Here is a 23,836-nt window from a genome sequence, read left to right on the forward strand (position 1 = left end):
AGAGTGGATACATGTGTATGTATAACTGATTCACTTTGCTGTACACCTGAAACTAACATAACATTGTAAATCAACTATACTCCAATAAAAATTTAAAAAAAAAGAAACAAGGGGGAAAAAATATGAGTCTGTGGTTGAAACAGTGAGTTAAGAGATTTTATTTGAAAAAGACAAAGTCAGAGAAGAAAGAACTGTATATGAGTTAAGGCAATTGTTTCCAATTCAGAGCATGCCAAAAAACAGTCCTGCTAGTTACTCCCAAAAGCACCATGGCTATCTTTATGTCTTTTAAAAATGTATAATAAATATACTAGAGAATGGCTCTAATTTTTCTTTCTTCTCAGAAAATAATGCAGTTTTTAAAGCTTTAAAATATGGTAAAAACCTAGATCTTTGATAAAATAATTTGTGAGAAGAAGACGTTAAGTTTGAAAACCTCAGGATTAAGACACCTTCTACTTTTCCTTCAATCTCTTTGCTTAGCTTTGCTTTGAAATACACCTCAATCATGCCAAAATTAAGATAGGAGACAAGAGACCTCTGCTATGTAAAGAAGAGTCTCTGAAAAGTGATAAAACTTCAGAGAACCAAGGGAAGCTTAATAAAGACTTTTTCCCCAAAACACAGAATTAAGGGTGTTTTTATTTCTCTGGTGGAAATCCAGGAATTATATGGATTTAAATTCAACTCTAGTAGCCTGAATGGTACCACTGAGCTACCCCCTAGGTGTCCCTGGGAAAGATGCTCAGAGGACCATACTCACCAAAGCATTCTGTCTGGCAGGTCTTCCTGCGACCGTGAACTGACATTTGATCTGACCTGGGTTTCTAATTATTCCTCTATTTTCCTTTTCTTTGCTTATTTTCCTTTCCTTATCATCTCTTACCCTCCACCCACCAAGCCTTATTTTTGCCTTTTTTTTTTTTTCCGGCTACCCTCCTTTAATAGATAACAAAAGGAAATGGAGTAACAATGCAGATATAAATGTCACATTCAGCCTGCTGCTGCTGTATAACTAAGCTGTCTTTAACAGATGAATTAAAGCAGGATAAAATTAAAAATTAAATTAATAAAAGAATAAGAATTCCTTAAAACTAACAAAGATCTACATTTAATACTTTTTATGGTGAAAGGTCCCAGAGTTCCTCATATACTTAATTTGGATTTTAGAGTTCAATACTTTCTAGTTTACTTTCTAACTGACCTCTTTCAGGAAAACAGTGAATGTCCTCAAAGGTGGAAAATTTTCCAGCATCCCAATACCATGTGTAAACTGTGCAGTGCTCCCCTTTCCTTGTCCTTACCACACTACGCATCTCCCTTCTTTGTTTTATTTTTTTCATAACACTTATTACCTTCTAATATCCTATGCATTTTACTTCCTTATTATATTTTTTCTCCTTAGTAGAGTGTAAGCTCATTGAAGACAGGGATTTTGGCTTCTTTTGTTTACTCCTGTATCCCCAGTGCCAGGAGCTATGCCTGGCACATACTGGTGTTGTTTAATTAATAATTTCATATTTAGAAATAATGAACCCCGGAGTGTGCTGCGTTCCTCCCTATCCATACCTGCCCCTGCTCGAAAATGTTGTTTGCTGCTGGCAAACAGCAAGCAAGACAATCACAAAGTCAGCAGAAGTAAATAACCGGTCTGGAAAACAGTTGGCAATACATACTAAGAGCCTTAAAAAGTTCCTACCCTTGGACCTCATAATTCTACTTCTAAAATGCTATCCTAAAAAATAATCAGAGATATGAACAACATTTTATCTAAAATATTACCCTAGCAGTAAGTGGGAAAAATCTATAGAGCAAATATATATTCAATAAATCATGGTATAGCCAGACAAATGGGATATTATATAACCATCAAATATCTTGGCTTTGAGGACTATATAAGGAGATGGAAGATACTAAAAGAAGTGTTAACTTAAATAAAAAGCAAAGTGCTAAAAATGTACAATAATCCAAATTTTATGCATACTCTCAATGCAGCTGTGTGTGTGTGTGTGTATGCAAAAGACCCAAAGAAAATACAGTAAAATGTTATAAAGTTTATATCTAGTGATATGAGACTAAGGTAATACTTTATTCTATATATTCTTACAGATTTTCCAACTTCCCTTGAATGAGCATGAATTACTTTTCTAATCAGCAAAAATGAACATTATAACATGACCTATGCAGTGATCAGAAAGAACTTACCGATTTCTTAGCTAACACTTTTTAAATCTAACCTCAACAAACATCACTTCGAGTCATCCAAGTCCCTCGACTGCCATGTATTTTGCAGCTGACATTTCCTCCTGATCTGAACAATAACCATCTCATTTTCACACTGAAATGAGATTCTGATTCCATGCCACCAAAGTAATTCTCAGGCCTTAAGCTTCCCAGGCTCAGACCTCTGGTAAAAGATTTAATTGTTTTGGGTGGGAATTGCATTTGGCTTGCAGCAGTGATCTGTGTTGTTGCTTGGCAGAACTGTGGCTTAATGGTACAGGACCAAATTTTAAGTCTGTGGTTTTTACAAGAATGTTTGATACCCACAGGCATGTCACACTATTACCTCATATCTGATTGCTCCATTGTGCAGATTTATTTTGGCTAGGATGCTTTGATTTTGCTCCATGTTACTGCCAAACTGACTTAGCAAAGGAAACTCCAGTTTTCTGAACAACTTTCTTTGTTTTCTCCTGAATTCTTATAGCCTTATTTAATATCACTTGCAGAGAAACAGAGTAGAAAAAATAAATCATTGATTTTAGGTTCAATAATGTATTTTTTTCACTAAAGCTAAATGTTAGGAAGAGATCTCTCCTCAGGAAATCAATTCTGAGCTATAAGAATTTAATCGAGCCTCTCTCACATAGACGGTGTCTCATACATACAGAAATGTAGACTCTTGGAATGAGCAGAGAAAAATTCTCTGCTCCCATCTGGATTTTTTTCTCCTCGCTGGGATTATAAGCAAACATCCTGGGTGATCTAGCCCAGGTCGATCCTCTTCTAGGGCTGGATGGGCAAACTAAAATTATTCCAAAAAGCCAGCGTGGCTTGGGAGAATTCATTTTAACACTGTGGATAAAAATAAATGCTGATCAGACCTCAGCCTGTCTTTGTCTCAGAGACTTATGTTCTCCATTCCAAATCCAAACCTTGAACTCTCGTTGTTTCCCCCAGAGACCAGAATTAGATCAATCCCATGTCTGAAAAGAAACCCCTAAATTACTGTGCATTTTTGTTCTCTTCTGATGGCAGAGAAAATTATGACATAAAAGTCACGTAGTTGATGTAAAGGAAAGCCAGCTCAGATGTAAACTTATCTACATGTTCTATAACAAACATGTATTTTATTAAGAAGTAATTTTTTATACCTAGTATGAACTGCTTAATGCTGTACACTATATGAAAAAGTTACTTGTAGTGTTCCAATTAAATGATTACCTCTTTGTATGTGTAAAAAAAAAAAAAAAAAAAAGTGCCCCAAAAGACAAGCATTTCAACTAAACTGGATTTATTAACTTTTCAATTATTGTTTTCTCTTTCCTTTCCCCCCAATCAGATTCAAGCAAGTTAGCTGCCAAAAGCATAAAATGATTCTAAAAATCCTGGCCAAAATCTAACAGCTAAGTACCTTTCTCTTGAATGAAAATTGTCTCCACAAACCAGAGAATTCGTTTTGAACCAATCCTAATATTGAGAGGACAAAGTCAGAGCAGACTGAAGTTATTCATTACAATCTATCAAACTTTACAAATGCTTAGATTATTTTATTCCAAATAATCTGTATTTTATTGTCAAAAACTTACTTCTGCCTTATATTAACATAAAAGCAGAGAATTATCCTGCAGGTCTTATGGAGCACATGGGATTCCCCTGCCTGCCAATATTCTCCACTCTTGGAGAGTGATCTCAATTCCACAGATCTAAGACAAACTTGACTTAGGTTTCTCAAGCAGAATGGCTGAAGAGTTATTCTCTCCTTCCCAGCTCTTTGCAAAGTCTCCAACTTAATTCAATCAACATACGGGGAGGGAAAACGTGTGTGTTGTGTTTGGGGATGGGGGTAGGGTCTCTGCTTTTGAAAGTTACCAGCAACCTACTAAAGTCAGACAGGGTTTACATCCTTTCAAGGTGACTCTGACTATATAGTATCTAGGAGTCCCAACTGTCATTCAGAGATACCAGATGATCTTTTATCTTTAAAATACACACCACCATGATCAATGGCCCTGAAATCTCAGCAGATAACTAGTATCACAAGCATGTACAAAATAAATGGAAGATAAAACTGTAATGTTGGGCTTCCCTGGTGGCGCGGTGGTTGAGAGTCCACCTGCCGATGCAGGGGACACGGGTTCGTGCCCCCGGTCCGGGAAGATCCCACATGCCGCGGAGCGGCTGGGCCCGTGAGCCATGGCCGCTGAGCCTGCGCATCCGGAGCCTGTGCTCCACAACGTGAGAGGCCACAGCAGTGAGAGGCCCGCGTACCGCCAAAAAAAACTGTAATGTAATTGAACTAGAGATGGATCACTGTCTTTTTTCTAAGGTTAAAAAAGTGTTGTTTCATAGACTCGCAGATATAGAAAAGAAACTTATGGTTACCAAAGGGGAAAGGGTGGGGAGGGATAAATTAGGAGTTTGGGATTAAGAGATATACACTACTGTATATAAAATAAACAGCAAAGACCTACTGTATAGCACAGGGTACTATGTTCACTATCTTGTAATAACCTATAATGGAAAAGAATCTGAAAAAGAATACACACACACACACACACACACACACACATATAACTGAGTTAATTTGCTATACACTTGAAAGTAACACAACATTGTAAATCAACTATACTTCAGTTTTTAAAAAAGCATTATTTCAGAAATACACAAGATTTAAAAATAAATCAGGTACTTTGCTTTGCTTTGCTTTACAAAAGGAGTTTGCTTGGTTCAGCTTTGAGCACTGCTTTCAGTTCAAGAAAGGAAACAAGACCATCCAGTATTAGTCAGTTAACTGCTGTGACAATCACGTCCCAGCTGGTCCTTTATATGATACATATATAAGCAAATTGATTTATGAGGAAATATGCAAGCAGCTGGATGGTGAAAAGAAAAGGCTGGATCACGGAAGGCTCTTGAACCGTAGAATGACTTACCCTTCATGCAACATTCCAAAACAGTATTTGTTTTTCCACATCAAGATTTTTTTTGTCTTTAGAAGATAATGTCAATTCAAAATTCAAAACCCTGAAGATAATAAGGTCATGCTGCAACCTCTAGTAGAGAAAGAATTCCCGGAACATGAAAGAGTTTTGTTTTTAAATCCCTTTTATCAGAATTTAAAACTAAGAAGTTTTCAAAGCAACTGGGCTTATCAAAACTTAGTTGATAACTAGCCCTTCTCCATAATATTTGACCCATTTCAAATTCTTTTCATTGAGATTTTACGATTTAATTTGGTCAAATAACTATAAAGGATAATCGATGGGCACTAACAAGTTCTAAACAGTTAGATACTCTGTTTAGAATCTCTTGGTTTCTTTTCCTCTCTAATAAAAAGAAAATGGAATTTTCACACACTAGATACAATTAAATTTCATCTTTTTGTGGGACACAAATTTGAGATTTACTACCATCACACACACATACACACCCCCCTACAAATACAGTATTTCTTGGCAGCAGGGAAGGATATATCTAGGATAGACCTTTGGGAATGCCCTTGTTCACACAGACCTGTGTAGCAGAGAGGTCCCCACCATAAATACAATAGAGAAGGTCCAAAATGGTTAAATAGTTAGTAGAATAAACATCAACAGACCCCTAGAGATGGGAAAACTGAGCCGTCCATTGGACAAACTTGCTAGCTAATTGAATGATTTTTACAGACTAGCCAGCCAGTGGGTACAGTTCAAATTTGTGCCTGAGCAAAAAGTACGAAATAGTTCATATTTGTGGATCTTCAGGGTCTCTCATGTATATTTGAAACTACAAATCTTGAATCTGCATCTGCCAAGGGCCTACTCTATCATCGACCTTGTACCTACCCACATATTTACCTATAGTTTTTTCAGCTTAGATTGAGTCACCTTTTATTCTTTAAATTCACTGTAATTTAGATTATCTTAAATGGCCAATTAAAGGCTTTATGTTTTAGAACTATTATGAGTTTTGCCAAGTATGTTTAAACAATTAACCACACACATTCCATTGATAAAAACCGCTCTTGGCATTTGTCCAGTAAAGCCATGCTCTGACATAATATATTATGGTAATTGTTGGGAGAAATTAAGGCTTCAAGCTATAATTTGGAGTTTTCTTCCGTGAACAGTCCAGTCTCTGCTTTCTACCTACTCTCTATTCCCCCAAACGCTGCTGATTTAATTCACTGTAAAAAAATTTTCATAAGAAAACCAAAAATGTCCTCTAGGTTCACATGCCAAGGGAACCAGCCAAGGAAAACTTTCCACTGCTATTACTGTGTATAAAGTGAAGATACGGGAAAGATTGGTCCTAATGCTTACCTCAGTTGCTAGGATTTTACTAAGCATGTGACTCCATGTATTAGCTTTACGCTGCATTTGAAAAATCATCTCATTTCACATTTAACTTTCTGGTTCATGATATAATGCAATTCATACTAGAATTTTAAAACCCAAAGCTATAGGGACTTAATTCACAGAGAATATTATTCCTGCAGAGACCTAAGTGGAGTTCTGGGACTGTGAAGTTTTGAAACACAAAATACTATATGGCCACTAGGTGGTGATATCCATCCATCATTAGATTTTGAATTACCAACTAAGTCACTGTTAACAAAACAATGTAGACGTCCTCCCCCAGCCCCACCCTGCCCCAAACCATGATTATTTCCTCCATATGGAAAAAAAGATTAAAGGATTATCTGTGATATGTCCCCTCAGTTTTGTGAGGAAAAGTAAGAAGAGAACACTTTGCTAAAAGATAGACCTCAGCTAAACAGTATTTACCAACTCCATTCTATTTAGCTACAGGCCAATATAGCTATAATCTGAATTTTCTAGTTGACTAAAACGTTCAACTACAATATTTATTTTTTTCTATTTGTCCTTTTAAAATTATCAGATGATTTACATCAACAGTGAAGCTGCATCAGAAGCAAAGCCAAATCTGTAATAGCCACCTAAAATCCTTAGGACGAGGCAGATCATAAATAAACATCAAGGCACACAATTAATGTCTGCATGTGGTTTAGTCTGTTTTTAGGTAAAAACTTATGTAGATTAGCTATAAAAACATGACACCTGTACTAAAAGCTGAGCTTCTCTGTGTTCAAACTCCTTTTATCACCTGGAACCGGTAGCGCCACTGCTGTACTCACATGGCCACAAATAACATCCAAATGCAGTCGATGCCAGGGGTAAGCAGATAACCACCAAAGGATAAAAGCAAACTCCAAATAGAAAACACAGTCCCTAGAGTACGGTTTACCCTTTTGAAACATATGCTGATAAGAAACCACCTTTGCACTAAATAAAGAACTCAGAATAACCACTCTGGGTTTATCCCCCGGCCCTCACCTTTCAGAACACAGGTCAAACAGTTATCTGCCCGGAGCTTAGAAGGACTGTTTATTAGAGAAATCAAAACATGTGTTAACTTTAAAATGCCTTTTTTCCTAGATGGCTGTGGTCACAAGAGGCATTTGTTTGCAGTCTGTGGGAGATTATATTTAATTTTGTTTTCTTTAAATTGTTGGGGCAAATGACCTCACTGCAAGGTAGAAATATGCCCTCCCTCCTCTGATCCGCGTACTTGCTGTGGGTTACTCTGGTCTGGGTCCTTGTTTATTTATGTTTTAAAAGAGGTTATGGTTTGGCTGTTGTCTTTTAGTTGAACAACCAAAAGGAAAAGAGCAGCTTTGTTTTAAAGGAGAAAGAGACGTTTGTTTTGGTGTCACTGCCCAAGGCTGGCAGCCTGGAGTGGGATCCTACAAACATGAATATGTCGAAGGGAAAAAAAACTAACTCGGGGTCTCCTGATAGCTGTGAAAGTGGCAATATGCCCACTATTTTCCTAGCTGGCAAATCTCTGTGCGGGAGAGACAATCTGCCAGCTCTGGAGCACAGCACTAATCTTGTGTAATAGCGTGAGCTCACTGCCCTACAAAGTAGTAATTATCCACAGCAGTTTCCAAAGGATGTGAGTTCCTCCCACTCTGAGAGCACTTGGAGATGGGGTCCCAGACACAGACCCACTAAGCCACTTGCATTTAATCCCCACCATGAATGGTGCCAGTGGGTTCCTTCGCCCCAAGTTTGTTTGTACAGGTCTTCAGTCAGGAAGTGCTCACGATCCAAATGCAACTTGAAACTGCCAAACCCATTCAACATTTTCTTTGCCTTTTCCATGGTTATGCATTGCTGTAAACTAATTAGCAATTAAATTTAAATAACCATGTGTGATTTTTAAGGTTTCACAGAGCACTGTTGGAAAAGCATCTGTGAAAAGGAACTACCACATTGATAAATTCTTCTGTTTTTCAAGGAGCATCTTGTCAAATATGAAATGATTTTCCAGGGGTGGGTAAATATTGTTCTTCCAGCTGTTTGCCCATCAATAGCCATCTGCACTCAAGGAAGGGAAAGGCGGAGATGAGGGTTTTGTGTTCTAGAACTACACTATGGCTCGATATATTTTATGTGAAGAATCAGAAGAACCAGTTCTTGGTTTCAAATCAAACTGAACTGCAACACAAGTAAAAATTTTCACTAAGAGCTCAATGGTCTCTCAGAAAAGAAACTGAAAATTCTTCTACTGGTGAGTAATGTGCTAAAGAATGAAGAAACAGCATATGTTTTCCTTGGCTTTTAGATTAATCTAATGAAGCCTGTGAGATTTAACATAATTAAATTAATGTTGATATGCGGTGTGACTTGCTCACAGAGAAGTGGCATTTGACTTGGAGCTAAAACCACAGCACAGCCGACACACACCCATCTGCAAACACTTTACAGGAAGTCTTCTAAGATTTTCAGGTAGAAAAAGTAAAACTTAAGGTTTTGGTTTGGAGGTTTTGTTTTGCATCATTGTTTTCTGCCAAATCATTTGCAATCCTTCAAACCTACAAACCTACAAACCAGCTTAGAAAACACAGGGAGTTAGTTAATACTCTTGATTCTCTTTTCAGTGTCCAAGACATCTGGGAGAGGGAGGAGGATATGAACCTTTGTGTCTATAAAAGGGTAATAATAATACATTCCTGCAGAAAAAAGAATAATGGTTTATGGCCTGCGAGTTACTCCTTTTTAGGTGTCTCTTCCTGGGTTAAGGGCTATTTCTTTATTGTTTCTACCTTTTTAAAAGCTGTTTTTTTTCTCACCGTACTTTGCTTGACAGACTGACATGTTTATTTATGAAAGGAGAAAATGGGTCTCTGGATTTAAAGTCAATTCCACATCCGATTTGGCTATTTTCCTTCATTAACTCTGCAGCATAACCAGGAGGGCAAGTGGGTGTCCCAAATTCTAGGTGTGCCAGTTTGCCAATGCTTGACCATGTTTATCAAAATGAAAAAAAAAAAAAGGCCGAATTCAGTTATCTTCCAGAAATATTTTTTTCATGTAGCATTTTTTAAGCACAAAAGGCCATCAATTAGCCTTTTGGAATCTATATCCTATCTAACAAGGGGCAAGATAAGTTGGTTAGCGCTAGAAAATAAGACATTTATGGATCTGTGAATTAGTAACTTGTTTGAGAACTTTCTGACTAGATCCAGAAAGTGCAGAGGAAAGGAAGTCTCTGTTTTCTCCAAACAGGACACTGGAGAGTGAGAAGGAGGCCGTGACTACTTCCCAGGAAGCTGACAAGCCAGCAGCCCTGCATGGGTTGACACTGAGTGCTGATAAAATAGAGTTGACAGATGGAAAATGTAAAAGAGATGTAGAAAATGTTCTTTTTAATGTATAAGGATAAAGTCAGAGGTTTTTTTGGGTTTTTTTTTTTCCTTACAAATCAAACTTTCCTAAAGCTCCTCAACATTTTTAGAAGAGAACTGGATTGTCAGTTCTACTCAATCCTCAACCTCTGGACAACGCAACCTAAGGTGACATTTTCCTTTGAAGTAACTTCATCTGATCCACTGAAGCATCCGATCCCCAGTGGTGAGGGTTGAGCTTTGAGGTGCTGCAGGAGCTCACTAAAGAGAACACAGAAGGGAGCAATACAGACCTCGGGAGAATTGCCACTGCGAGAATCTTATTCCTGGGGCTCAGGGAGAGGAGGGGGCAAGACGGTAACAGTTTTAAATCTCTGAGGTCCACAGCTTGATTTTAAACCATTGGTTAGGAAGTCATGTTATAAAAAGTAATGTGATTAAGGCACCTACCGGTTTCCAATATCTCCCTAACTGTGCTGTCCATGGACACACTACAGTCTGTAGTTGAAAAGCAAGTTGTAAAAATGATTTTGCCAGGATGTACATAGGTGGAGAAACATAAATGATTCCATAGTGTTCGCTGATGTCTGGCTCCCTTTGTGCTTGAAAGAACAGACTCAGATAGTGGATAAATAAAGGAAGCCCTGTCCAACCTTAGGCAACCAAGTCATCCTTGGTCAAGCAACCTATAAAAAATGAAATGAGCTGAGAACACTTAGGAGTGAGATTTCCTTTTGCTTGTTTCACTACATTTTGGATTTGGATAATAAGGTTTTTTTAAGTCAAAGTTTTGAGTAATTGTCAGTTTCCTAAAACTTCATGGAAAATCTGCCCTGATATAACTTAAACATTCGACAAGTTTGCTTTCCATCTCCTCTTCCCAAAGCTTATGTATTCTTGGGACAACCATGGACAAAACTGTCATCATTTCCAGTAGGAACATCTGTTTTCCTTTGGGTTAATAACTTTTGTAAGTGCATTATGCTCAGCTACATACTTCTGTTTCTGAGAAACATTTGTTTTCTTTTCGTCATATTTGAAGTACCACCTATTATGTTTTAATGTTTTTCATACTGATACAACTTTAAATAAAATATTTAATTTAGATAAACAAGAATTGTCATATAGAGATTCAGCCAAAAGACTTAATTGGTCCTTTCAGGATTGAAAAGATAACAAAGTGAATTTGTTGAGCAATGTGTGGATATTGATTATCATTCAAATATCTATTTTTGTCAACCACTTTGCTAGGTGCAGAAAAAATGGAGATGAAAGTTAATCCCTACCTCAGAAAGCTCAGTGTCAGGAAATTAACTCTATAGAGGCCAGTGGTAGGATGGGAAGAGGGTACCAAGGGTTTCTAGAACACACAGGAGGAGCTCTTAGTCACACCCAACTAGGAAGGCTTCCTGGAAGAAGGTGACTCTTGGCTAAACAAGGTATTCAAACATTTATCAAATGAAGTTAGGGCAAGAGGTGAGAACATTTTCTAAGCACGAGGGCAAGTGGATGCAAAGACCAGCAGAAGTGAGATGTCATGGCTTATTCCTGGAACTGTGGGTATTTTGAGATAAGACAGCTTAGGAAGTAGCAGATGGAGTAAGTGGGCTTGGTATGCCTTGATAATAATTACAGAATTTTATACTGAAGGCAAGAGGAAGACATTTGCAAAATTAAAAAGGGAGTAACAAGAGTTCAGAGCAAGGGGAGAGGAAGGTCACAGGCACTGGAAAACAGATCTAGGGGAAAACACTTCAGACTAGTCATTCATTTAACAATAGGTTAAAGAAAGAACTTAAAAGTCAGCTAATAGTACAGAAGCTAGATAAGAAATGTTTGTTTAAGTTCGCCAGCTTTAATGTGTATTTAACTTGGATGGTTTAACTTAGTGTCTTTGAAGACATTACTTGGGTGACAAGTAAAGTAATTCATTATTGAAGTTATTTGTCAGGCTTTCTAATAAGCACTTGGGGCATTTTGCTGTTAGAAATCTATAGTCAAGTTAAAGAATGACCGGTGAGTAGAAAACCAAAGGACAAACTGAAATGTGACTGCTTAGTAGGAAACCAAGTGACAAAGTGAAAACTGAAATGTGTTAAGAGAAAATAACCTTAATAGAAATCACAAGGGTAAGGCTAGAACCAATTTTGTTCATGAGTACACTTTTGTGAAATCTACTGGGTAAACACCCCAAATAAATAATAAAAAAGACTTTAAAGATCCAATAAAAGCAAGAATTTGGCATTTTATTAGTGATATCAACATCCTATTATAGAAACCAATAATGTGGGATGAATCCATCAGAATCTGAAGAATAAGGGCAAAGTAGATAACTTGGCCAAATAAAATTATTAATTTAGTATAAGCATATAAATTGAATTAGTCTAGCTATAAAGGATAATCGTATTAAATACGATACACTACAAGTTTATTGGAAGCAAAGTTTAATTATTTCAAGAAAAGAAATGATTGAAATTGAGACCTACTCTAAACTTATTTGTTTTTACTCTAAGACTGAATAACAAAAGATAATATATGGTAAATATCAAAGGTTCTTTTTGTATTAATACTGCTCTACCTCCCAAGAAGGATAAGCTCTAATAAACCTTTCAAACAAAAAATGGGGGTGGAGGGGAGAGGGGAGAAATCACTCTAAAACATAAACAAAGTTCTTGAAATTGCACACAGTCAAGTTAACACCATTCCCAATTGTAAGCAGATACTGCTTTTCCCGATGAAGAGTTTACTATTAGGGCTACTTTCAAAAGCAAGACACTTGGAGTAAACAGCGAAACAAAGGAGAACTATTTTATTCAAAGGCCTGAGCACATATGGAACCTGTTAAGGGGATGGTGGCTGTAGAGAGAACTACAAACAAGTTTAAGAGACACCTAGGCTGTCTCTGAAAGGGAGGGATGGAGGCAAGGGTGGTTAGAAAAGCAGAAAGTGGGCCAGAGATCAGTCAAATGGGAGGGAGACAGGCTGTTGGGCAGATGGTCTCTTCTGTTCCAAAATATTCAAAGTTAAGGACACTCCTTAGCACACTTTTATTTTACACAAAGAGTGAATTAAGAAGAAACCAAGGGTCCGTCAGAGTTTTTCCTGGATTTACTTGTCTCCTTTCTTTGATAAACTTTGCCTTGTGTATGTAATTCATTTGCTGCCCTCTTCAAATTGAGGCCCTTCCTTGGTGCTCTCTCCATAACCCTTAGGTTCCAATTAGAAAATGTGAATGAATTAAGGGTACGTTTCTTGTTTATGTTGTATAGTTATCTATCTTAGGTTATGTTATCTTCCTCTGAAAATTTCATAGGAAGATCAATATTTCTCCTTCGACAAAGTGCAATGCCCACTTATTTACCAAATTTAGAACCAGTCTAGACTATGGAAATTGTAATTAAGTTATTTTTTTCACAGTATATTTCACAGCACAGTCCATTAAAAATTAATGGACACAGACAAAAACATGAGTTGAGTTGGCTTGCTTCAGCATAGTGGAATAATGACATCTGATGAAATCAAGCACACTTGGATGGCACCTGACAGGCAAGATAAATTCCCTAAGATAATTTACAGACCTCACTCATCTGCCAGCTATAAGCCAATATTCAGTCCCATTAACCAAGCTCACGAGAAGCATAGGGCCTTATCCTACACACCTTCAGAAATAGAAAGCAGGCAAGAGAACCACTTCTTTGAAGAGCTGAATTGCTAATGGAGAGACCAGAATAAACACCTAGTAAAACAGAAAAATGCTGAGAATGAAAATATACAAATCAATTCTATGTAACCAAGGACAGACTGGAAACAGTCAGGGACTTGGCCTATCAGGTCAGTATGTTGCAAATGACAGACTTTACATTCACTTCACTGTGGCAAATGCAACTATTTTAGGCTCAGGGCAGGACCATACAGGCACCCAGCCAACAGTTACACTTTGAGATAAGTCGTGGTCCAGGTCTGCAAGGCACAAGGAAGTAGCAACTGCAACTCGCCACCTGAGTCCTTGGCATTCTAACTTCTGTACTACAGCTCACAAGAACCTGTACTTTTACTGGACCACTTATAAGGGAAAGTCTTTGGGAGGAAGTCTTAATAGTGGGTATGCTAGACCTAATTTCTGTACTTTCACTGGACCACTTATAAGGGAAAGTCTTTGGGAGGAAGTCTTAATAGTGGGTATCCTAGACCTAATTTCTCCCACAGGAATGAAGCCTACATTCAACAAGGGAAAACTGACTAAATACCTATACTTTATAATATACATTAATAAAATTATAAAAAGTCTATAAAAACTATCTGTAATACAAAGGAAAAAATCCTTTTAATTTTTATTTTCACTTATAAATTAAATTAGTAAAAACAAAATTGTCTATCTTCAATTAAAATGAATACATAAGAAGTCATGCTATACCAACCACTATTAATCTGACCAAAATTATCTCCCTGAAATTATTATTCATTTCAGCAAAATGAAAACATACAGATACAACAGTTGCAGATATACCATCCACCCAGGACAATTAGAAGAAAATGAGACTATTCATGTAGAAGATGTAATCCTATACCTTACGGGGAATATATTTTATGAACAATCTACTTTCCCTACTTTTTCTGCATCTTGCCAAAGAATCTACTCATGCACACAAATGACAAACAGTGCTGATTAAACATAAGGAGTGATGACAGAGAGAGGGCAAGCCAGGCTTTATTTTAGGGTTTCTAAAGGCAAAATGTGATAAGGGATACGCTTTTTAAAGTCAAGGAGGTGCCAGCTAGGAGAAAGCCTATGGCTTCACCACTTAATAGCGTTGTGACTGTGGGCAAATAGCTTAGCCTAACTGACCATCCCTTGCCTTACCTACAAAACACTTAATGCCTCTCTTAAAGTTACTGTGGAGAATAAATGAGTGCAAAGCACTGAGTACAATGAGTGACACAGACATAAACTGAGGGGCACGTCCAGGAGAGCACAGAGAAGCTTTCCTGAACAGGCAGAGCAGAACTTCTGAAAACAATTATTTGTTTGGCCTCTGTTCTAGAATGAACTTTACGTTTTGCCAAACTCATTAAATGCAGATGAATGGCAGTAATGAATGAAACTTAATTTTTAAACTCTTTTTGTGTGTGCTTATTTTCAAGTCTTCTTCTTGTTTGTCTAAGTTAGAATTGAATTTACACTTAACTGTCTAGCCCAGTGGATCCCAACTCTGTCTGCATTTTAGAATCACCCAGGGAACACTTAGAAAATATAGCTGCCAGAGGCTTTGCTTTAATGAATTTGAGCTGAGGCCTAGACACCAGTTTTTTAATTATGCTCCCCAGGTGATTCTAATGAACAGCCAGAGCCAGAACCACCACTATAGCTAACCACACTTGAACTAGTTCTAAAGAATTAGACTTGTGTATTTACTAGTAGTGACTCAAAACAGCTTCACCCATCCTGCCTTAAGACCCTTATTGCAGCTTACTCAAGGATGTGGGTATCAAATCACTCCTTTCTTCAAGAAGTAGAAAAAGCTAAAAAACCATATAATTAGTCAGCAGAGTGAATGGAAAGAAATTTACAAGATCATAATTCAACAATCTTTTTTAAGATGTAAAAAATGAGCATGTTTGCTTGGATAAAAATGAGCCATGCCTTATAGCAGATTTGCAGTGCAATTATGTAAGAAGAAAAGGTATTTTTTAAAGGACCTTTTCTCTTATGTGTATTATTTTCCTTTTTGCTTTGAAGCTATACAAAACAAAGATAACCATCTGAAATATAGACCTGAGGCAATTCTGCTGAGCCTGCGGTTTATGGGTTCAATGGAAATTGGATACACTCTTCTTTTAAGAGAGCCACCTTGACTGGAGCACTGGTAGATGGATCAGTTCTCAGGGAACTACCTCTATTTTTAACCCCCGTCTAGTTCACCGAGTGACCCTGAGCAAGATGTTTAACTGGTCTCCAGTCTAATGTGCCTCTGCAATCAACCCACAGTACCAAGTTCTAGAATCAGTGTCATTTTCATCAGTAACTTACCAGTGTGCTGCCATCAGTCCAACGGAAGTCATGTTCAAACATCTTGTCATTGAGGCCTATCCACTGATAATCATGGCCCACACCTGAGAAGGGGAACAACACAGACATTTTATTATCTTTCCCACATATGGATGAAATGTATCGAAACAAACTATTTTTGGCAGGAATCATGCATCCTCTTTTCTGGCTGGATTTCTGTTTAGTTGCTCATAAAAATCTTTCATGGTCTGACTATCTTTTGTTCTTCTGCCCAATGTGTTTCAAACCAAAAAGCTAGTTTGCAAATATCGTGAAACATTAAAATATCAGACATGGACAATTATTTCCCTAGCAGTGCACGACAATTAAGTACTTTTTTCCATCTTTACTCATGATACAAACTTTCCACTTACTTTTTTATTAAATTGGGCAATTGGCAAAAATTCAGTGAACCAATAAAATGTGACAGATCTCACCCATGCTAGCCTCATTTTGGAAGCCACATGTTTCTTCTCAAAGCATTTTTAATGGTGAACACCTAGACTGGACAGGTCTGCAAAACTTCCTCAAAAATAATTACTTTCACCATGAAATGAGTCACAGGCAAAGACACCATGAAAAAAAGTTAAGTGAACCTCAGGTTGCAAATTAACAAACTTCTAAGAGAGAGCAGGCATCACGAGAACATATTTAATAGAGCATCAAACAATGCTTCATGAGCAAAAAATTTCTACATAAAAGCTAGCTGCCCTCCTCTTTGCTATAGTCTAAGGAGTTATTAAACAGCTCTGGTGATAAGTTTCATTAGCTTTCAGTCTCCCTCAATTCATGTTCTTAATATGAGGCCCACTTTCTATGGTCTAAAATAATTAGAAACTTGGATGAGAACCAATTATGCACAGAAGATAAGATTAGGGTGCTATTTATAATTCAATTTTAATTAGTGGGATAAAAATAACTGAAAGCAATTTTCTCTTTTACTTTAGACAGCATATGTACATATTCAAAACAGAGACCAAAAGCCTAGGAAGAATTAGATTGGAAACATAAGAGGTGGTCACTTCTGTAAGTCAAAATATGATCAAATAGTAATTTCATATGTGATTTGACCTATAGCATGCTGTTTCAACTATTACTGCTGGCAAACCATGAAATGCCTTCCTATGTTACAGTTGAATGTTTTTCAAAGTAGGGGGCTCATGTAGTAGAGATGATTTCAGTTCACAGATGAAGGATTTAATAAGTTGAGTCACAACTGAGAAAGCTATTTGTTTTCAGTTAGATACAGGAAAAACTAAAAAGGTGGTAAGAATGAATGAAGCTTCAGAAAACCCATGTATATTTGGTACATACGATTCACAAACATTTGTTCTTCATGAGACAGAATGCTTGTGAGATGGGCGCCCTGCAGACGGCATTCCCGTTCAGCTGCATCCCACGTACGTCGATGGGCAAAGTACTTGTAGCACTGCCCTTGAAATTTGTGCCAGCCATAGTCACATGTCTCCGTGTCTGGGAAGAAACAAGGCAGGGGCTTATTAAACTCATCTATGTCATTCAGACTTGGTTCACCCATCCAAAAGTTCATAGAAGACCCAAGCCAATATCAGTGCAATGTCCTCGAAGCAAGGGATTCACAAATTTTGGTCATGATGACAAAAAAATTATGATAAAGAGAGCCCAAATGATTCCTGCCAAGTGGGTGGCAATATATCTTAGGACTGGAAAGGCACTATCGAACTGCTCTTTCCTTGATGAAAGCCAGTTTCAGCAGGAGAAAAACTGGAACAGGGGCCATTCAAAACCTCCTTAGACTGCAGTGTCTACTGACTCACTTGTGAAGCAATTGGGGCTAATTCCTTACCAACACAACTTTTCTAAAGAGCATCATTCAAGTGATAAGATAAGAATTCTGGTTAAAAGGATTATGAATGCTCTATTTGCTTAAGGACTTCAAAGGCTCTGGAAATAGTCCTTTCCCACTTCCCGAAGAGAGAGATGGATGGCCACAGGCTCTTGTAAGATTTACTAAGAGGGAAAAAATTCTTCATCAGTCGGCAGCTTCTGGGATATAGCTAAGGACTGTGAGCCTTTTTCCCAAAATGAGAGGCAATATGGGTAACTCCCAGTGCAAAAGCATCGGGATTTGAAGTTTATCAAGAATGACTTTAATTTAGTACCCCTCAATCCATCACGCCATATACACATATGCATATGTGTATGTGTATATACATATATTTTTTTCTCTTTTGCAACAAGCACACTGTAACCAGTATCCTGGTGAGATGAAAACACTTTTCAAATATGTCTAAATTTTGCACTGGCAGTAAGCTTCAGCTATACTTTCTAGATTGCCAGCTTTTAAGTATTTCATAGGAAAGCAGTCTTGCTGATAAAACTGCATTCTCTTTTTTTTTTTTTGCCGTGCTGCACGGCATGCAGGATCTTAGTTCCCTGACCAGGGATCAAACCCACGCCCCTGGCAGTGGAAGCATGGAGTCTTAACCACTGGACCGCCAGGGAAGTCCCTAGAACTGCATTCTCATTGGTAATCTTCCCTCGGACTTGCCCACCACTCACAGGTGAGATTAAACTGTATGTATTAAGCAATCAATAGAAATAATTTTAACTTTCACAAAACATCTCACAAAGATACTGAACTAGTTACGTGTAAAAACTAACAAAACTGCAAAGCTTATGAAATTGGAGACACTGTGAAAACTCCAGATTATCTAATGATCATCCTCCCTTCCCCTAATTTTACTGATGGATGAAGATAAAACTCTACTAGATGAAATGAATGCTCGTTTTATATGTCTGACTTGGTGGTCAAGTTGAAAGTCAGATTGTCTCCTGATTCTCACTGCATTTCCTCCTTGTCCTGTAATTCTGGGAAAGCTTGCATGGTGAGAGAGTTAATTTTTTCCTGGCTTCAGTGATTTAGACCATAATCATACAACAGATGCAGCTTATCTCTGAGAGCAGTCTTTATTTCAGTTTAGTCTATCAGGTCTGTTGCTTAGTTAGAGCCAGCTGACTAATTGATTTAAACAATGTGCACTGGAAGTTTTGAGTTATATTACAGAGTTGTTTGGACACCACCAAATTTCACAGGAAAGGACTCAAGACACAGTTAGGTGGTTTGGTATAACAGTAGCACTTGGCACCCAAGAGTGAAGCATATTTTGGCTACTTGGATGTAGTGATTTTTTTTGGTGGGGGGGGGAGTTCACATGGAAGATTTCAGAAGTGAGGTGGGAAGGGTGGGGAGGAAACAGATCTTCACATATGAAGGGGTTAGTTTATAGGGGAGGAGAGTTGGAAAACTTTTTAGACTACCCTTACTGACAAAGTCAATGATATGATATTGTAATAGCATAGCTTCCCTTAACCTTGGAAATTATCATTTGTTTGAAGACACGCAGTTTAAGATTCTAGAGGAGCCGTAACTTACTGAATAATATATCAGAAAAAAATTATTCTATACACTCTTATCTTCTATTAACCCAAATGGTTTTAGTCTGGTTTTCTTTCTTTGTCTTTTTTCACTAAGATAGATTAAGTATTTTTCCTCTTACACACAAAAAACCAAAGGATCCTAAAATTTAGATGCATGACAACAACATTGTTATAATGCCTTCCTCAATTAGCAGGTGTGTATATTCCTATCAGGACATGGGTCCAAAACATAGAGGCAGTGGTTCTGCTAAAACCAAATAGGGACAGATTATTTATCTGTACTCTCATAACTTCCCAATGATTGTAGATAATGTGCAAATCACACAACAGATGAGTTTTTATTTTTTAAAAAGCCAAATATCCACATTGATTCACCTAATTTTTATTATTCATGAATTCATCATATATGTAATTAAGGACTATGTATCAAGCAGCATCTTCTAGGAGGCTATTCTGAAAGGAGAATTTCAGAAGCAGTCTGTTTTTTTCAAATTACTTAAAAATAATGTGACATACATATCATCTATTAAAAGGCAACTCTTTTGGATTGATGTTTTCTTAAGTGTTATCCTACATTGGGAAATATTTCTTATACTTTAAAACTCCCATAGTGCATAGGTTACATTACGAGATCCCAGATTAATTTTGCCTGTGTGTTTCGGGGGAGGCGGGGAAGGGTACGACAACACTTGTTCATGACCACAGAAGCTGAAACTGTCACTCTTAAACAATCTCACTAAAAATCTATTCTCTTTATGCTATATAGGTAATGTTTTCAACACTTCTGACATATAGCCCTCAAGCCTTAAGAAACTGTCAACACTTCAGCACTTCGGTCTGGCAAGCTGTATCTTGACTTTGGGGGCAAACTGTGTACAGAACTGTCTCTCCAATGTTCTAAGACCTTCTTCTAGATTTTAAGATCTGTTATCATTCCACCAAATGTGTCCCCTATTTCAGAGTTATTGGGAGTTGTGAAGTTTCTAAAGCAGAGAACAGAATAGGTCAGCTGAAGAAACAACACAGTCATCACCGAAATTTGGATAGAAAACTGTTTAGACAACAATGCTGCTGTTAATGAAGAAAACATTTGTTCTTAGGCAACCTGGAAAGAGGAAAAAAAAATCAGTGTCCTGGCAATAAATCACAGGAGCACAGCTGCATCTGGTAAACAGACTGGGATAGCTGTTTCTCAGCAAATATTGTGGATGAAAGTTAAACTTGCTTTAAGATAAAATAGAATATACCTGACAGTTAGGTGGTACCAGAAATGGAAAAAAAAATTAAAACTTTTCCTTTTTAATATTCTTTTAAAGAGAAGAAAAAGGTAATTGGTCCCAAACTCCCTTCCAAGTATGTTACTGTTGAATTTATCAGATTCACATATAAATAAAATGCTTATATTTAAAAGTTATTTTAGAAGAGTAAAGATACTGAGAAAAACCTGGGCTTTCCAAGGCCACTTAGGTTCATTTTGCCCACTGTCTAATTTACTAGCTGTGTGACTTTGAACACATCACTTTTCCTTCCTGAGCCTCAATTTCTGGCCCACTTAACCCACAGAAATACTGCTGTCAACCAAAGGAAATGGTGTACCCTGGAGGCATATGGTAAATTATAAAGTATCCAACAAATACTATCTCTTTTTATTCCCTGCCAAGAATTATTCTGGGTTAGGAAGATCAGAGACATTGTTTTGTTCAGAGCTCTATTGCCAGTGCCCAGAACAGTGCCTGGAAGACAGTAGGTTCTCAATAAACACTTGTTGAACAAATGATTTTTTGAATCACTCCTTATACTTGGAACTAAGTGAAGCCAGAATCGTTTTTATCAATAAGATATATGAATGTCTCAAGTATCTCACCCTTCTGTTTTCTTCAACAAATAGCATCTTTCTTACTGTTTTTCTTAAAGAAGAGGATCTTGTCTGGTCAATTATCATATTTACCTTTTAAAATTCTGAAACAGACCCATCCTATGCAATAAAGAAAAAGAAAAAAAAATCCTAAAAAACCCAAGCATCATCCATCCCCTTCCACTGGCAATTCAATGCATGCTCCTTTTAGTTTTACTTTAATTGTGGTGCCATCCAGATTAATGCTGCAAAGCTGAATGTGAGGCCAGACCCAATGTGCCTGAGTTATTAGACACTCATTTTCGTTTTGTCTGGTGGAATGGAAGTTTGGCATTAAGCACTTTTGTCAAAGCCAAACCACCGTATGACTTTAAGTAGAAGAAATCGATGGTCCAAAACTGAGTGTGCTGAGTATGCAATCTGTTTCTGATCGATGGGCTCAGAAATGTTACCATTAACCACCCAAAATACATTTCATGTTGGCCATAAAATGCAAATTACAGGGATCACATGATTCAAGCCATCATGAATTTAAGCCTTTCTTTCATTCAGATGTTTCTGAATGAAAGTAGATGTTTCTTCAGTAGGAAAGAAACCTGGTTCACAATATCTTTTCTGTAGTATTTGCCAAGCCAAGGCGAACGTATTCACACAACTGTATTAACTCATTCTCCAGAGATGATTGACTATGAACAATAAGCCCATTGAGTCTCACATGCTTAGGGGGAGAAAATAAAGGCAACTAACATTGAATTCAATACTCCTTGGTACAAGCCACATACATGGATTAAGATCAATGCCTAGTTTGTCCCCAGGAGGAATACATACAACAACATTCCTTTAGGTGGACAGATGTCCTTAAATTCAGCTCAGTGTGCCTGTCTGCAATTCCATTCTATCAGTTAAACAACAATGATCAAATCAACACTGTTGTTCAGATGTTGTGAGCTACGAACACATCAGGAAACCTAATGTATTTAGGCAACCTATGAATTTCCTCTGCAAAAAAGAATTTGCAGCATGGCCAAAATTGCTCAAAAAAAAAAAAGGGCTGTCTATAATTAACAGTTGAAGTATCAACCTGTTCATCATACAAATGTTGCAAGAGCTCTTACCTTGCTCGCAAAGTGCACCAACATAGCTTGGAAGGCAGAGACACCTGAAGGTATTAAACCCATCGACACACGTGGCTCCATTGCGACAAGGATTAGAGTGACATTCATCAAAATCTGAAATAAAATCGTAAAAGGCCACAAAAGTACTTTCAAAACAGGTTAAAGGATCTTATTTAGTGTAAGATTGCCAGGTGAAATACAGGATAGCCAGTTAATTTTAATTTCAGATTAAAAAAAGGAGAAATTTTAGTATGTCACATGCTATATTTAGGGCATACTTATACTAAAAAAATTATCTTTTTTAATCCAAAATTCAAATTTAACTGATCTTCTAATATTTTTATTTGCTAAATCTGGCAACCGGAAGAAAATTTCAAATATATTCAGAGTAGGGTCATTATCTCCATTGCTTTTAGATGAGTCACATGAGTCCTAAAACCAATAAAGAATCCCCCTAGCCTTCCCACCCCCTATCCCAGCTCACACTCTGATGACCTCACATGTGAAACACTGAAAATGCTTAACTGAGCATAGCCTCTGGGCTCTTCCCTCTCCAATATATCCTTCGCTCTGCTGATTGTCATCTTCTTTAGACACAATCAAGATAATTTTACTCATTGACTTCTAAACATTCCAAGGGCCCCAATTATCCCGGGCAGTGGTCCTCAGAGTGTGGTCCCTGGACCAGCAGTATCAGCATCACCTGAGATTAGAAATGCATGTTCCCAGGCCCACCCCAGACCTACTGAATCTGATACTGTGGAGGATGGGAACAACAAACTGTAGTTTACCAAGCCCTATAAGGGATTCTCATGCATGCTAAAGTCTCAGAATCACTCGACTAGAGTATGAAGTAAACCTCTTCAGTACATTGGATCCAGGACCTTCCTAGACCTATCTAGATCCAACCAGCTTTCCAATATTCTTTCCCAATGTTTCTCTCTCACAAACCCCTAAGTAGGCATCCTGAATACTCATAGCCCCTCAGATGCATTCTGCAGTCTGTGGTCTCTGTGCTTTTGTTTGCTGTGTTGAGTCCCCCTCTCCTCTTATCAAAATCTTCCCCAACTTCAATCTACATCAAATGCACCCTTTCTAACATAGACCTCTATGATCTTTTGTGATGAAATGAATGCCTTTACTCCATAGCATTTTGTAATTCCACTAAAATTTTAATTAATGTTTATATTAAGTATTAAAGATGAATATATAAAGTAAATTAAATTTCTAAGAGGTATATACTGTATTCTTCCCTAAAGAAATGGCCTTAGGAAAAATATTATATAATAATGATGGCAAATACTTTTATAGTGTTCGCTAAGAGCCCACACTGATCTAATAGCTTCACATATAATAACTCATTAAATTATTTTTAACTGATTGTAATGTGAAAAAGAATGGGGGCCACAGAAATGTTTTTATACATATATATGTAAATTTGATATTTAAAATATAATTACTTCTTAAATGTTATCTATTGT

At 37.3% G+C, this 23,836-nt stretch overlaps 1 protein-coding gene across 4 annotated transcripts in view; it reads right to left on the bottom strand.

Moving 5' to 3' along the window:
• The window catches only part of VCAN (versican), a gene marked incomplete at both ends in the record, with an annotated part of 100,893 nt that overhangs the window by 7,591 nt on the left and 69,466 nt on the right, over positions 1-23,836 (bottom strand). For all 4 annotated transcript variants that reach the window (XM_079701989.1, XM_079701987.1, XM_079701988.1 and 1 more), the window contains 3 exons: positions 15,948-16,030; positions 17,280-17,438; positions 22,356-22,469. In XM_079701989.1, coding sequence (XP_079558115.1) covers positions 15,948-16,030; positions 17,280-17,438; positions 22,356-22,469 — 356 coding nt within the window. The remainder of the gene's footprint in view (positions 1-15,947; positions 16,031-17,279; positions 17,439-22,355; positions 22,470-23,836) is intronic.

This window comes from Hyperoodon ampullatus, assembly GCF_949752795.1.
Source record: "Hyperoodon ampullatus genome assembly, chromosome: 4".
NCBI lineage: Eukaryota > Metazoa > Chordata > Mammalia > Artiodactyla > Ziphiidae > Hyperoodon > Hyperoodon ampullatus.